Source organism: Pristiophorus japonicus, chromosome 2, assembly GCF_044704955.1.
Source record: "Pristiophorus japonicus isolate sPriJap1 chromosome 2, sPriJap1.hap1, whole genome shotgun sequence".
In the NCBI taxonomy this organism is placed as follows: domain Eukaryota; kingdom Metazoa; phylum Chordata; class Chondrichthyes; family Pristiophoridae; genus Pristiophorus; species Pristiophorus japonicus.
The window spans coordinates 284,500,518-284,517,742 of NC_091978.1; the positions used below are offsets into that span (position 1 = coordinate 284,500,518).

At 45.0% G+C, this 17,225-nt stretch overlaps 1 protein-coding gene across 7 annotated transcripts in view; it reads left to right on the forward strand.

The window, feature by feature from the left end:
- Positions 1-17,225, forward strand: part of LOC139233945 (uncharacterized) — a 926,529-nt gene that overhangs the window by 82,099 nt on the left and 827,205 nt on the right. For all 7 annotated transcript variants that reach the window (XR_011588246.1, XM_070864651.1, XM_070864643.1 and 4 more), the window contains one exon: positions 2,725-2,796. Coding sequence is in view for 6 of the 7 variants with exons in the window: in XM_070864651.1 (XP_070720752.1) it covers positions 2,725-2,796 (72 nt within the window). In the remaining variant the exon portion in view is untranslated. The remainder of the gene's footprint in view (positions 1-2,724; positions 2,797-17,225) is intronic.

Sequence of the window (17,225 nt, forward strand, 5' to 3'; positions counted from 1 at the left end):
TGAGCTGGCATATCTCACTGATGACCTCCTTTCAGAAGTCAGCCTCTTAAGGCACGTGTTTTTCAGACAAGTTCAGGTATGACTGCTTATCCCTGCAAGTGCGTCGGGTGTAAGGTCTCCTCCTCCTCAGCAGTCTGCTACCTCTTTGATTGGGCACATAATGCTCTTCAGTAAACCTTCTCCCATCTCTAGTCTGCAGCATGTGAGTAGTCGTCAATACTGACTGAGAAATTACAGGCCTCATTACTATTACTAAATGCCCTATTTATATGTATTCAGAATTATTAAATTGTCCTCTTAAAGACTCAATAAAAAATGCAAATTCTCCACAATATGATAGACGGTTGTCAAGAGATTTTAAACCCACCTTAAAAGCACTCACTAATTATTTCAAAGCTCCCGTGATCTTGAAGCAGCCTTTTATGAAAAGTCCTCCGAATTACAAAATGGCGTCCATACCGCTGGGTTAAGCTTAGGTGAGTGTAGCTTTCTTTGAGCGATTTTTGGGCGATATATGGGCTGAAAGTAACGCTCGGCGATATTCTGGGCGGTTTCTGGGTGTTAGTTTCCATTATAAACAGTCTTCTGGGTGGTGCACGATTGCTGATGTCATAATTTAAAACAAATATGGGCGGGCGGTTCAGCTAATTCTCGGCGTTAACTTTATGCCGAAACTAACGCCAGCGATAAATTGGCAATAATTGGGTGTTAGTTTCCATTTTTATTGAAATATGGGCGTTAGACTAAATCTTAGCGGTTAAATGGGCGGTCACTGGGCAGTAGCGGGTTGATCCCGATGGAAAGTCTAGCCCATTGACTAGAATGTTACCAGGGGTGAGGGACTTCAGTTATGTGTAACTATAGAGGAACAATTACGTTACTGGGTGTATACTACGGCCACCAAACAGTGAGAATTAGATAGAGGAGCAAATTTGCAGGCAAATTACAGAAAGATGCAAGAACTACAGAGTAGTGATAATGGAGGGCTTCAATTATCCTAATATAGACTGGGATAGTAACAGTATAAAGGGCAAAGAGGGGAGGAAATTCTGAAATGTGCACAAGAGAACTTAATTTGATGATCAAGTTTTTGAAAATGGAGTGGTATTTCAATAGAGATCTGCCATCCTTGTTGTACTCCACTGTCTGAAAAACTCAACCTGGTAGTAGAAAAGCTGCAGTTGTAGATAAAACCAGGTGCAAAATGGTTTTCAATATATTTATTTCATAAGGATTCAAAGGATTCACTCCGTTGGTCATTTCTTAGAACAGTGGCATCTTTAACCAGATGAGGGTGCTCTTGATTTAGGAGACGAATTAAAACAAAAGCAGCCCTGCCTCATTCATCTTGTAAGGGAGATAGTGCTGCTACTGCAATAGGTTAAAAAATTGGGAATATTTTAACCTTTCTTAATTTATATTCATTCTCGGGATGCATTTATTGCCCATTTCTAGTTGCCCTGAGAAGTGGTGGTGGGCCTTCATACAACTGAATGGCTTACCAGACTACTTCAAACGGCAGTTAAGAGTAGCTGAGAAAATGCTGGAAATACTCAGCAGGTCAGGCAGCATCTGTGGCGAAAAACAGAGTTGACGTTTCAGGTCGATGACGTTTCGTTTTTAAGCAAGTACAGAGGCAGGTAAAAGAGGGAGGAAAGAACAAAAGGGAAGGTCAGTGATTATATTACAAAAGGGATGATGGTGCAAGGCAAAAGAGGATGGCACTGGGACAAGTAAAGAAACAAAAGATGGGTATAGATAGCTGTAAATGGCAATAGCAGAATCATGACCAGCATCTGTTGTCCAAACAAATGGGGGCAGTGGTTATAATCTGAAATTGTTGAAGTCAGCGTTGAGTCTGGAAGGTTGTGAAGTGCCTAACTGAAAGATGTAGTGGTGTCTCGAGCATCCATTGAGCTTTGTTGGAACAGTGTAGGAGGCCGAGGACAGAGAGGTTAGAATGGGAGTGGGACGGAGAATTAAAATGGCGAACAAACGGAAGCTCGGAGTCACGCTTGCCAACTGAATGGAGGTGTGGAGCGCCAATTGGGTGATGGCTATGCTGAACCCCTCCATTCAGTCTGCAAGCGTGACTCTGAGCTTCCGTTTGTTTGCCATTTTAATTCTCAATCCCTCTCCTACTCTGACCTTTCTATCCTTGGCCATTAAATGTAAGAAGTTTCTTTACTAATGGCATAGTTCCTCCTAAAACAGCATCTCATGACTGCCAAGCTGACATTGGCCGCCCCACCCCTCCCCCAAAAAGTGTCATAAGAGAAACTTTGGGGTGTCCACCTCCTGCTGCAAAGCTGTTTGTCTTACCAAGTGAGTAAGCACAGCTGTTTCTGGCCAAAATAAACGGAGCACATCAAACGCTATAACCGGCAAGTTCAACATTTTCGTTAATGCAAATGGATAATGGTTATCTCCTTTTGGCTGATATAAGCGACTGCCTGATTTAACCGTGGACGTTTTAAGTGGTGGAGATTGTAACCTGCTTTTTTTATATTTATAGATTTTTTTTAAACTGAATTCAAATTCTCAAACTGCTATGGTGGTGAACTCATGTTCTCAGAATTATTAGTCGAAACATCTGAATTTCTCGTCAACTAATCTAACCTCTATGCTACCGTACCTCTCATTGAGTCTGATTACTTTATTTTTACTTTGTAAGGCTCTGGTTTTTAAATTATGTTAATGATGCTTCCATTTCTTTCTTCTTAGGAAAGTAAATGTCGTTGATCATAAGTTTGACTTCTATAGCATTTTATTGGAACTACTCTATGAAGTGCACAGGTGAGATTTTACTTGACAGTACTGATAAATGATGAGCATCAGGAAATAATTATTATAAAAACAAATCCTGGATTGACATCTTCATGCATGTGCCACAGATGCAGGTATTACAAATCATTATTAGTGAAATTTAATTGATGGGTTCAAAATGCATCAAACCTGCAAAAACAAAGATCTACTGGTTAGAACTGACAATAGAATTGTGAGATAAAATCACTCTGGGAGATTTTTTAATGTGTATATAGTGTAAATTCATGAGTGTTTTATTTAATTTTTCTAAAAAATAATTGAGCCCATTGTAGGGTCTTTTAACGTGAACAAAACACAAGGGCCAAGAGTTTCCGCTTTGGGTGCAATTGGTGATTTGCGCCCAAAATTGCATAAGTTTTGAGAAGTGTTTTTTCTTGAGCTTCTGTTCAAATGCATTTGCATACCGCTGAATGCAAAATCTGCTATAAACCAGTGCAATCGGGCAGCGTTTTTAATCATAATTTTTAAAAAATCCTTTAAAAAAAAATTCCTTGATCTATTCAAGAGTGGTAACTTGGTGCAGTTTGATTAATATAGCTGAAAATGGGTTTATCATTGAAAAAAAGCAGGCTGAAAATTCAGTACTGTCCTGTTTGCGGGGTGGGGGGACAGCCACGAGATGGGAGTTCCTGTGCTAAATTACATTCAAAAATGTTTAAAACATGCCTATTAGTGTGACTCTGTGCCCAAAAGAACCAGCTTAATCTTTAGAGCCTCCTTGAAGGTCTGCAAATGAGCGCAATTAGCAGAAACTCCCAATGGTGATGAATTCATTCTAGAGGTGTGACCATTTTGTGGGCAGGGCCGAGTTCTAGTGCAGTGCTTTTTAAAGTATCGCAAAAGATTGCAGAAACTTGATTTGCGTTGAATGTACTTTGTGCTTAAAATTTTGCAATCTTTTACATGGCTTACACTGATTTTGCGTGAAATGCACCGGAAAAAACAGCGCAACCAAGTGGAAACTCCAGGCCAATATACTGCAGATGCTGGAATATGAAACAAAACAGAAAATTCAAGAAATGTTCAGCAGGTCAGGCAGCATCTGTGGGGGAAAAAAATAAACAAATCAACTCTTCAGGTGTGAACTATTCGACAGAACTGCGAATATCACTTCTGTCTTTTAGCCCTTTCCTGTTTTCCCACAAGCACTTTATAGATCATGTGTACATTTCTTTCCTTTCCCTTCAACTTATTTCATTACTTTGTAGATGCTGCTTCATGTGGAGTATGCCAAGGACATTCAACACAGGCCTGTTGTGGAGAAAAGAATTGTTTAATTGCTTGATCAAGGGAGACACGGTCTACACCAGTTCCTTAACTGGATGCCTTCCCAACTATTCTTGTCAAATACTTTAGGAGTTGCTTCTTTTATACAGAATTCTTTGCAAAGTCATCATTTACATTATCATTGGTCAGTCTTTCTACCGTGTGACAATTTTTTTTCGCTTTGTTACAGATTGTTTAATTTCAACTTTGTTAATTATTTCACATCCTCCTTGGGTATGAACATATGTATCCTGCATCCTGCCTCCTGCCACTAACAGGAATTTATTTTTAAGCTCTGAATACAACAGGAAACCACTTCTTAGGCCTACAACCTTAGCTCTGAATAACAGGAACTGTACCATTGTCCTACAGTTGCACCTGCTAATTTTGCCACATCAGCAAATTGTGCTTTTGCCTTCCTAATCTAAAACGTGTTTAACTCTTTAATTCCCGCTTCACTGCTCATCTATAAAACCTTCCATTCTGACAAGGGCTACATACCTGAAATGTTAACTTGTCTGCCTGACCTGCTGAATATTTCCAGCATTTCCCACGTTCCAGCAACTGCAGTATTTTGTTGTTTAGTGCAGAAAGAATTTGGCTTAGAAATTCTGGTGTTTAGTGATACCTGTTACCGCCATATAACGGGTCCCGCGGCGAGTGCCATTTTGCGCAGGCCGGCAGCGCTGTCGACAGAAGCGATCGCTGAAGGGATTTAAATTAAGCAGATCGTGTGCAACGCTCACTTGACGCCCGATCTGCACATGGGATTTTGTTGCTGGACTCACCGGCATATCGAAACAACGACAAGGAGAACAAGCATTCAGAAGCAGGAAAGAGGCTCCAGCAGTGGCATTCGTCAGGAATAACTTGGATGTTTATGCAATTTGGCTGACTCTGTGCTACTTTCTGCAACTCCAGCAACAGAGCGACCACAGCTCTCCCAGTGGCAGTCAAGGTCACGTGGCCCTCAATATCTTTACCAGTGGATCCTTTTGGGCTGCAACAGGAGACATCTCACAGTTCCCCGTCAATCGGTACATCCGGAGGTAACTGAGGCTCTCTACACCAGGAAAAGGGAGTACGATGTGTTCTCTCTGAGCAGAGAGAGAAGCAGGCCGAGCGTACATGTGACTTTGCCAGGATCGTGGGCTTCCCCATGGTGCAAGGCGCCATTGACTGCAAACACACGGCTTTGCGGTCGCTGCATAACAATCCTGAGATCTTCCGTAAGCTCAAAGTCCATCACTCGCTTAATGTCCATGTGGTGTGCGACCATGCCCAGTGATTCCTCAGTGTCAGTGCCCGCTATCCTGGCATGACGCCTTCATTCTGCGCTAGTCCAGTGTGCCAGCAATATTCCAGCCACTGCACCAAACTCAAGGGTGGCTGCTGGGAGAGAAGGGCTAGCCGCTCTCCACCTGGCTCATAACTCTTCTCTGTAACCCCAGCACTCATATAATGAGAGCCAAGCTTTCACCAGGAACATCATAGAGCAGGCCATTGGGCTACTGAAGCAATGGTTCCGCTGCTTGACCATTCAGGAGGAGCCCTCCAGTACTTGGCAGAGCGAGTGTCCCATTTCGTGGTGGTCTGCTGCACTCTTCACAACTTGGCCATCATGAAGGCACAGCCCTTGCCACCAGGGATTGTGGGGCCACCTCATGATGAGGACGATGAGAAGCAAGAGGAGAAGGAGGGGGAGGAGGCAGGCAGCCATTCGTTTTTCCAGACGGTATGTCCGTGAACGGCTCATCCAACTCCGATTCCAATGAATGAAACCCCAGATCCCATTGCTCACTACATCCCCGTCATACCATCCCTCTGCCACGGAATATCACAGCGACCTCCTGGGCAGAAAGCTGAAATGAGAGTGACCACAAAAAATTCCAAACAAAATTAATAAATTTATCAAAAATCACCACATATTTACAGCCAAAATATCAACTAATCACCATTGATCAATCCCTTAATGCCTATTGTTAGTGTGCCTTTACCTAATGTAGTTCTACAAAGTGCTCCCCCAGTGACTACAGCATGGCTAGTGAAAGGCTGCTGAGTTCCTGGGCAGGAGACTGCAGATGACCTTGCAGGACAACCTAGAGCAGCTGTGGCCCCAGAAGGCCTGGCTGTAGACTGCACTACCCCGGCATGGGCGGCAGCAGTCTGGGCTGGCTGGCTGACAGGCAACGGCAAAGACAATGGTGGAGAGGCAAAGGTGGGAACAGGAATAATATCCTGCAGAGAGAGGACAGAAGGCTCCTGCTCCACTGACCCACTGCCACTCCCCCATGGTGGCACCTCAGCATTCCAGCAATCTGTTGGAGCTTTACACACTCACTGACGTCACAATCTCTTTAATTTAAATCTCCCTGGTGCTAGTGTTTACTGGCACCTCCAAAATGGCCCCCACTGATCGAACCGCTACCAGCTGGCGGAAGAGTGCCGGCCATCATATTTTCTCCATTTTGTGGCAATAGTGGCCGGTGCTAAAGCCTCCAGTTTCTCCCCTGTGACTAAAATGTTAATGAAGAGCGAGCACGAATTTTGTGTGGTACCGAGAGCATTTTCAGGTGGCGCAGCTTAACATCGTTTGGCCTTTAACACTGCCCGTTTTGTGGCTATATCCAATTTCTAGTCCTTTGTTTCTGAAGATATTCATTGGTGTATGTAGGATTTCAAGGGTATGAACTCAATATATAACTGGTATCTCAACAAACTGTACAGTAATAGAGTTCGGTTATTGTGTTATCACTGTATTAGTAACATAGGTCTATATATCACTTGGAGAGATTTAATTACATTAGAAATGTTGGAGATTGGGCGTCAAACAAGCATTACTCACTCACTGACGTAACAATCTGTTTCATTTAAATCTCTCTGATGCTAGTGTTTACCGGCAGCATTACCAGCAGCTCCAAAATGGCCTGCGCCGACGGATTTGCCACCATTTGGCTCAACGGGCTGAATGGCCTCGTTCTGTACTGTAATCATTCCATGATTCTATTCTATGATTCTAAATGGGCCTATTAATATGTTATGTGGTGGAACTGCAGAATCGTATCAGTTTACTGAACTATATCTGGTGTTTAATCTTTGTGGTTTAGTTAGGTCCTGGAAATGGCTCCCTGCAGAGCTTGACTTTAAAGCTTCTGTATATTGTTAGCAACAGAGGAACAATAACAAGCTGGGGTTTTGTAAAATTGGCGAAACGTTATCATTACTTGACACTGTATATTACTAATTACCAGGTCAGATACAATTCACTGAATGGAACATTTTAACCTCATAGGGCTAGAAATTCTGTAGCGCCCCGTTTGCAGTGATAACTTTTCAGGGAGCGCAAAAGTATCGCTGGGCGAAAACACAGAAACTTAGAAACATAGAAAATAGGTGCAGGAGTAGGCCATTCGGCCCTTCGAGCCTGCACCACCATTCAATAAGATCATGGCTGATCATTCACCTCAGTACACCTTTCCTGCTTTCTCTCCATACCCCTTGATCCCTTTAGCCGTAAGGGCCATATCTAACTCACTCTTGAATATATTCAATGAACTGGCATCAACAAATCTCTGCGGTAGGGAATTCCACAGGTTAACAACTCTCTGAGTGAAGAAGTTTCTCCTCATCTCAGTCCTAAATGGCTTCCCCCTTATCCTTAGACTGTGTCCCCTGGTTCTGGACTTCCCCCACATCGGGAACATTCTTCCAGCATCTAACCTGTCCAGTCCTGTCAGAATTTTATATGTTTCTATGAGATCCCCTCTCATCCTTCTAAACTCCAGTGAATACAGGCCCAGTCGATCCAGTCTCTCCTCATATGTCAGTCCTGCCATCCCGGGAATCAGTCTGGTGAACCTTCACTGCACTCCCTCAATAGCAAGAACGTCCTTCCTCAGATTAGGAGAACAAAACTGAACACAATATTCCAGGTGAGGCCTCACCAAGGCCCTGTACAACTGCAGTAAGACCTCTCTGCTCCTATACTCAAAACCCCTAGCTATGAAGGCCAACATACCATTTGCCTTCTTCACCACCTGCTGTACCTGCATGCCAACTTTCAATGACTGATGTACCATAACACCCAGTCTCGTTGAACCTCCCCTTTTCCTAATCTGCTGCCATTCAGATAATATTCTGGCTTCGTGTTTTTGCCACCAAAGTGGATAACCTCACATTTATTCACATTATACTGCATCGGCCATGCATTTGCCCACTCACCTAACCTGTCCAAGTCACCCTGCAGCCTCTTAACGTCCTCCTCACAGTTCACACCACGGTACAGCTTGGAGATATTGCACTCAATTCCTTCATCCAAATCATTAATGTATATTGTAAATAGCTGGGATCCCAGCACTGAGCCCTGCGGCACCCCACTAGTCACTGCCTGCCATTCTGAAAAGGACCCGTTTATCCCGACTCTCTGCTTCTTGTCTGCCAACCAGTTCTCTATCCACATCAGTACATTACCCCCAATACCGTGTGCTTTACTTTTGCACACAAATCTCTTGTGTGAGACCTTGTCAAAAGCCTTTTGAAAGTCCAACTACAGCACATCCACTGGTTCTCCCTTGTCCACTCTACTAGTTACATCCTCAAAAAATTCTAGAAGATTTGTCAAGCATGATTTCCCTTTCATAAATCCATGCTGACTTGGATCCATCCTGTCACTGCTTTCCAAATGCGCTGCTATTTCATCTTTAACAATTGATTCCAACCTTTTCCCCACTACTGATGTCAGGCTAACCGGTCTATAATTGCCCATTTTCTCTCCCTCCTTTTTCAAAAAGTGGGGTTACATTAGCTACCCTCCAGTCCATAGGAACTGATCCAGAGTTGATAGACTGTTGGAAAATGATCACCAATGTATCCACTATTTCTAGGGCCACTTCCTTAAGTACTCTGGGATGCAGACCATCAGCCGCAGGGACTTATAAGCCTTCAATTCCATCAATTTCCCGAACACAATTTCCGGCCTAATAAGGATTTCCTTCAGTTCCTCCTTTTTACTAGACCCTCGGTCCCCTAGTATTTCCGGAAGTTTATTTGTGTCTTCCTTCATGATGACAGAACCAAAGTATTTGTTCAAACTGGTCTGCCATTTCTTTGTTCCCCACCTGAATCTGACTGCAAGGGATCTACGTTTGTCTTCACTAATCTTTTTCTCTTCACATATCTATAGAAGCTTTTGCAGTCAGTTTTTATGTTCCCAGCAAGCTTCCTCTCATACTCTATTTTCCCCCTCCTAATTAAACCCTTTGTCCTCCTCTGCTGAATTCTAAATTTCTCCCAGTCCTCAGATTTGCTTCTTTTATATGCCTCTTGTAAAGTCCTGTCCCCTCAGTACAGATTCATACGAGGCATGTAGTGAAGTCAAGGTCACTCTGGACCTGCACCTTTATTTCACAGCTCTGGAATGCTGCACTTGCCTGAGACTTGTCCTTATATACCTGTGTCTTGCAAGTACATCCCTGGTGGTAAGGTATGCTGGTGGTTACATGTCATATATTATTACAGTCATGTATAGCATGTTAGGTTACAGTTATATGTAATAATGTAAGATACATGACATCACCCTCCCCCAAGCTCTTATTGTCTTTATAGGTTCAGTCTCTCAGGTGGTCTACGCTCTCGCGTGGAGCACCTGAGTTTGTGGTTCAATTGTTTGCCTTGGTGTCTGTTTTTCTTTGGGTGTGGTTGCTGGTATCTCGCCTGGGCTGTCTGTTTCGATTGGTGTGATTGTTGTTGACTCGCCTGGGCTGTCTGTTGGGATTGCCCTTTCCTCAGGTTGTTCCCTCTGTCTGTCCACCAGGTGTGGTGCGAGTTCCACATTGTAGTCTGCCTCTGGTTCCGCAGTGTTGTTGGTAAATCTGCTTTTGACTTGGTCTACATGCCTCTGGCAGGTTTTGCCATTGTCCATTTGTACTACCGGTAGCCTGTTTCCTTCCTTGCCCGTTACTGTCCCTGCAAGCCATTTGGGACCCCTGCCATAGTTTAGTACAAACACTTTGTCCCCTATCTCATTCCATCTCCCCCTCGAATTTCTGTCATGGTACTCAGTCAGCTTACAGCGCTTTGCCACAACGATTTCGTGCATGTCTGGGAGGATTAATGAGAGCCTTGTTTTTAAAGTCCTTTTCATCAACAGTTGCAAGGGGGGGATCCCAGTCAGAATGTGGACGAGATCTGTATGCCAGCAACAGTCGCGACAGGCGACCCTGCAGCGTGGGTCCTTGGATTTTAAGCATGCCTTGTTTAATGATTTGCACTGCTCTCTCCGCCTGGCCATTGGAGGCCGGCTTGAACGGTGCCGTCTTGATGTGATTTATGCCGTGGTCAATTATAAAGTCTTGAAATTCTGCGCTGGTGAAGCACGGACCATTGTCACTGACCAATAAGTCAGGGATTCCGTGCGTTGCAAACATGGTTGCGAGGCTCTCCACAGTGGTGGAGGTTGTGCTCGAGTTTAAAATGGTGCATTCGATCCACTTTGAAAATGCATCTACAACTACGAGGAACATTTTGCCCATGAATGAGCCCACATAGTCTACGTGCACTCGCGACCACGGTTTGGTAGGCCAGGACCAGGGGCTCAGTGGAGCCTCCCTGGGGGCATTGCTAAGTTGGGCACAAATGGTGCACCTTCGGACGCAGAGCTCCAAGTCCGCGTCAATACCAGGCCACCAGACGTGGGATCTGGCTATGGCCTTCATGAGAACGATCCCCGGGTGCTCGCGGTGGAGCTCCCCGACAAATGCCTCTCTGCCTCGCAGAGACATGACTACTCGGCTGCCCCACATCAGGCAGTCTGTTTGTAGTGATAGCTCATGCATGTGCCTATGAAAGGGTTTTATTTCCTCGGGGCAGGCATCACGAGCCTCTGCCCAGTCACCGGTTAGGACACATCTTTTTACAAAGGATAACGTGAGGTCGCTGGCCGTCCAGGCTCTGATTTGGCGAGCCGTCATGGGCGAACCTGTGGACTCAAAGGCATTGATTGCCATGACTATCTCACAGTCCTGTTCGTCAGACCCTTCCGTGGTCGCCAGGGGTAGCCTGCTGAGTGCGTCGGCACAATTGTCTGTGCCTGGTCTGTGCCTTATGGTATAGTCGTAGGACGTCAGCATGAGTGCCCACCGTTGAATTCGCGCCGAGGCGTTGGCATTTATTGCCTTGCTCTCGGATAGGAGGGAGTGAGGAGCTTGTGGTCGGTTTCTAACGCGAACTTGGCCCCGAAAAGGTATTGGTGCATCTTTTTGACACCGTACACGCACGCGAGCGCCTCCTTATCTACCATTCCATAGCTGCGCTCCGCCCGCGAAAGTGACCTGGAGGCATAAGCTCTGGGTTGAAATTTGCCCGCACTATTGACATGTTGCAAAACGCACCCGACCCCATACGCTGACGCATCGCATGCGAGAACTAGCTTTTTACCTGGGTCAAAGAAAGTCAAAACACTATTGGAAAACAGAAGGTTGCGTGCCTTATTGAAGGCGCGTTCCTGGGCGTCCCCCCAAAACCAATTGTACCCCTTCCTGAGTAGCACGTGGAGAGGCTCCAGCAGCGTGCTTAAGTTCTGCATAAAGTTCCCAAAGTAATTGAGTAGCCCGAGAAAGGCGCTCAGTTCTGAGACATTCTGGGGCCTGGGTGCCAGGCGAATTGCTTCTGTTTTGGACTCTGTTGGGCGGATTCCATCAGCGGCAATCCTTCTGCCCAAAAATTCAACCTCGGGTGCGAGAAACAGGCACTTGGATTTCTTGACTCGTAAGCCTACCCGATCCAACCGCTTTAGTACTTCCTCCAAATTACGGAGATGGGAGTCGGTGTCCCTGCCCGTGATAAGTATGTCGTCTTGAAATACAACCGTCCTCGGGATGGACTTGAGCAGACTCTCCATGTTGTGCTGGAATATGGCAGCTGCCGACCTGATGCCGAATGGGCATCGATTGTACATGAAAAGGCCTCGATGTGTGTTGATGGTGGTGAGTTTTGGTCTGTCTCTTTTATGCGGCCACAGTTGTTCAAATTGTTGAGCCCCCATGAGAGATTGACTCGCTCCCGTATCCAGCTCCATGTTGACAGATATCCCGTTGAGTAGGACCCTCATCATTATAGGAGGCGTCCTGTTGTAGGAGCAGTGGCCATTGATCGTGTTGACCCGCTGTACATCGGTGTCCTGGGTACTGTCCCCACCATCTTCTGGTCCACTTTCCGACCCATCCGATTCGTATACCAGCCGAGCTGCTGTTTTTTTGCACATGCAGGCCAAATGCCCTGTATATTCACAATTTCTGCAAACAGCCTGCTGAAATTGACATCCCCTTGATGAGTGCCCACCCCCACACCTCCAGCACAGACCCGTTCCATTGTTCAAAGAGCTCCCAAAGAATGAGGTGCGTCTGGCTGATCTCTCTTGAGCTTCTCTCAGTTTGTAGTTGATTGCTCGCATTGTGGGCTGATGAGGTGTGAACGGCCGTTCCTGTGGCCCTTGATGGTTTCTGCCTGCTGTCGAGAACCTGTTCTCCCGCTTTTGTCTCTGTGTGGGGGTAGCAGCTTGTTTAGTGCTGTGAACTTCTTGTTCCAATATTTCGTTAGTTGTCGTACCTGCATTGTAAATCAACCTCGTTTCTTCTTCCCCTACCAAGAATGTCTGTGCAACCAGTGCTGCTGCCTCTAAGGTCAGGTTCTTGGTCTCTATGGGCTTTCGGAATATGCCTGCGTGGCCTATTCCTTCAATGAAAAAGTCTCTCAGCATTTCTCTCCTCAGGTCATCGGAGAACTCACATAAACTAGCCAACCTCCGAAGTTCCACCACGAAGTCGGGTATGCTCTGGCCCACACAGCGTCTGTAGTTGTAGAACCTGTGTCTGGGAATGTGCAGGCTGCTCGCTGGCTTCAGGTGGTCTCTTACCAGTGTGCTCAATTCTTCAAATGACTTGCTTGCTGGTTTCTCGGGTGCCAACAGATCCTTCATTAAAGCGTATGTTTTCGAGCCACAGCTGGTCAAGAGATGGGCTCTTCTCTTGTCTGCCTTATCATCGCCTAACCAGTCTTTGGTTACAAAGCTTTGCTGGAGCCTTTCTATAAAGTCCTCCCGATTGTCTCCCGCATTGTACTTTTCATCTGATCCGTTGTTCGCCATTCTGTGGATTCTGTAATCCCATAACCCATCGCCACTGTAAAGTCCTGTCCCCTCAGTACAGATTCACACGAGGCATGTAGTGAAGTCAAGGTCACTCTGGACCTGCACCTTTATTTCACAGCTCTGGAATGCTGCACTTGCCTGAGACCTGTCCTAATATATCTGTGTCTTGCAAGTGCCCCCCTGGTGGTAAGGTATGCTGGTGGTTACTGGTCATATCTTATTACAGTCATGTATAGCATGTTAGGATACAGTTATATATAATAATGTAAGATACATGACACCTCTTCCTTGGATCTAACACTAACCTTAATGTCCCTTGTTAGCTACGGTTGAGCCACCTTCCCCGTTTTATTTTTACTCTAGACAGAGATGTACAATTGTTGAAGTTCATCCATGTGATCTTTAAATGTTTGCCATTGCCTATCCACCGTCAACCCTTTAAGTATCATTTGCCAGTCTATTCTAACCAATTCACGTCTCATACCATCAAAGTTACCTTTCCTTACGTTCAGGACCCTAGTCTCTGAATTAACTGTATCACTCTCCATCCTAATAAAGAATTCTACCATATTATGGTCACTCTTCCCCAAGGGGCCTCGCAGAACAAGATTACTAATTAGTCCTTTCTCATTACACATCACCCAGTCTAGGATGGCCAACCCTCTAGTTGGTTTCGCGACATAGTGGTCTCGAAAACCATCCCTAATACACTCCAGGAAATCCTCCTCCACCGCATTGCTACCAGTTTGGTTAGCCCAATCTATATGCAGATTAAAGTCGCCCAGGATAACTGCTGTACCTTTATTGCACGCATCCCAAATTTCTTGTTTGATGCTGTCCCCAACCTCACTACCACTGTTTGGTGATCTGTACACAACTCCCACTAGCGTTTTCTGCCCTTTGGTATTCCGTAACTCCACCCATACCAATTCCACATCATCCAGGCTAATGTCCCCCCTTACTATTGTGTTAATTTCGTCTTTAACCAGCAATGCCACCCCACCTCCTTTCCCTCTCTGTCTATCCTTCCTGAATGTTTGAATACCTGGATGTTGAATTCCCAGCCTTGGTCACCCTGGAGCCATGAATCCGTGATGCCAATTATATCATATTCGCTGCTGCCGGAAACTTCCACTTTAGCATTCCAAGAGGGAAGTGGAGTGCTAAATCAAGCCTACCACTTCCCTTAGAGGGAGTGAGGGGCACGGTATCGGCAAAGCATTGAGCTGTGTTCAGTGCAGCGCTGCAGTCTGTACAGGCTCCTTCCCTTGCTTAAAAGAAATGGCAAATGCTAGATTGAATGAATTTTCATGGAATCTGTGTTCGGCCACGGCACCTGCACTGCGTGCACAGCAGCCCCAAACACTCTAAGAGAGTGTAGGGCTGATCAATCGCAAGGGCAAGAGAAAGCAGGAGGCACCAGAATGGGGAGATAAATACATTTTGACCTACTTGACCACCACTGCCTTTAATTATCGCTCCCCAAGTGGCCAACCCAGGTGACAACGCCTCTTATAGCTGCCGTTGTTGACGCCCGGTGATGCTGCAGGGGGCGGGAGCGAATACTACATCCGGGGCCATAACAGGGCGCTGCGCACCAGATGGCATTATGATCTATGGAGCACAGGAGAGTGAGAAGGTAAGTGTTAGCGCCAACACAAAACCACCAGGGGAGTTTGCGGGCATTGATGATTTCGCCGTGCCGGGTCGGTAATCCCTTAGCGCCCCATTACTGCCTCCTGTAGGTGCTAACAGGAGGCGCAAACCAGGCCAATTTCTCCCCCTTAGTACTTTCTTTCACAAAGTAAAATGTTCCCCTCACGTGCTAATTGGAGAGTACTTTATTCAATTTCAAGCGACAAGCTGAAGTAGGTAATGGAATGCAGCTTTGGGAGCCAGCGGAGGCCAAACTGTTTCCCATTGCAAAGGAAAACCTTTACTGCTGAAGCCTATCATGAAATATAAGTATAATTTTTAAGAGTGCCTGATACACTTGAACATTTGTCAGTGTCAAGCCTTACATTCTTTTGGGATGAATTTCTTCGGGACTTCTCGCAGTCCACTGCCATAAGTTTGGTAGAAATCCCGAAGAAATTCACCCCCTAAGACATAAATGGCTGTCTCAGCAAAGGATCTGGAGTGCCTGGGGTGCTTGCCCTACAGATGGACCATTTCCTTGTGCCAACTGTCTATCCAATCTGTAGCCATTAGGAATCTCTCAGTAGTGACGAGCAACTTTGGAGCCACACTGTGAAGACTGAGGAACTTGGGACTTGCAGAAGATGTGGTGGCATTAACAGCCTGAGAGGCTCTTGGAAGCAGAGAGATATAAACATTTGGAGCAGAAATATACCAAGGAAATAATCTGATACATGGAGTGGGGGGTGGGGGGGGGGGGTGGGGTGGGAGGGAGTAGAGTATATGCTGCTATTTAATATTTTTCCTCATTAATTAAATTCTATTTTTCAAATCTGCCTCTTGTTGCTGTATCTAGAAGTGAATACACTACAAACCCAGATGTTGCTGTAACAGGAAGATAATTTGAATCCAAATATTTAATTGGAAAATAGGCAATAGGCTTAATTAAGGCGTATAATAAGGCATGAGCTCAAAGAATCAAATTTTAATGCCATTACATGTCGGTGTCTCAGGCAGAGTAACATGACACAAGTCATTAACTTAAGTGACACTCCACCTAAAGTCATGTGATGTTCAATCAACTAATCTTAAACCACCTTGAAATGTTGGTGCAGTTCTTATATTTGTCTATGGGTGGTGTTGAAGCAATCCTTGATGAACATTGGAAATACTGCTGATGGTGACTAATAGACAGTTCACTCAGTCTTAACGAGGTAAAAAAATTAAAGAAAATCTATACAAAAGCTAACAGGAACAAAACTGTCCATCTTCAAAAAATACTAATTCTCTCCTCACCAAGAACTCTTCACAAATGATGGCTGTTGATACAGTAGATGGCCTGCCCTACTATGGCCATTGTGTACTTCTGGACATAGGATATCACAATTTCTGTAAACACATTCACAATTTTGTTAGTCACAATTGTGTGAAATTTGAATAGAGGAACCTACTGTTAGTTTCTGTAACTCAGTGGAGAAAAAGATTTTTGATTGTGTCATCTGATCAAAGGGCTGATGCCAGCGGAAGTCCATAAGTAAGGGCTTTCTGTGGCTGAACAGCAATTTGCTCCTCAACCATTTTCTGGAAAGTAATGATCCCCAATTCTCTATCACTAGAGAAAAAGTACTAAGCAACTAATGGAACCAAAGGTAGATAAGTCCCCTAGAGCTGATGGCCTGCATCCTAGGGCCTTAAAAGAAGTGGCTGCAGAGATAGTGGATGCATTGGTTGTAATCTACTCAAATTCTCTGGATTCTGGAAAGGTCCCAGCGGATTGGAAAACCACAAATGTAACATCTCTATTTAAGAAAGGAGGGAGACAGAAGGCAGGCAACTATAGACCAGTTAGCCTGACATCTGTCATTGGGAAAATGCTGGAGTCCATTATTAAGGAAGTTATAGCAGGACATTTAGAAAATCATAATGCAATCAAACACAGTCAGCATGGTTTTATGAAAGGGAAATCATATTTGACAAATTTGCTGAAGTTCTTTGAGGATGTAACAAGTAGGGTTGATAAAGAGGAACCAGTAGATGTCGTGTATTTGGATTTCCAGAAGGCATTTGACAAGATGCCACGTAAAAGGTTAAAGCACAAGATAAGAGCTCACAGGGTGGGGGATAATATATTTGCATGCTTAGAGGATTGGCTAACTAACAGGAAACAGAGTTGGGATAAATGGATCATTTTCAGGTTGGCAAACAGTAACCAGAGGGGTGCCACAGGGAACAGCGCTGGGGCCTGAACTATTTACAGTCTATATTAATGACTTGGATGAAGGGACCGAGTGTAATGTAGCCACAAAGATAGGTGGGAAAGCAAATTGTGGGAGGATGCAAATAATCTGCA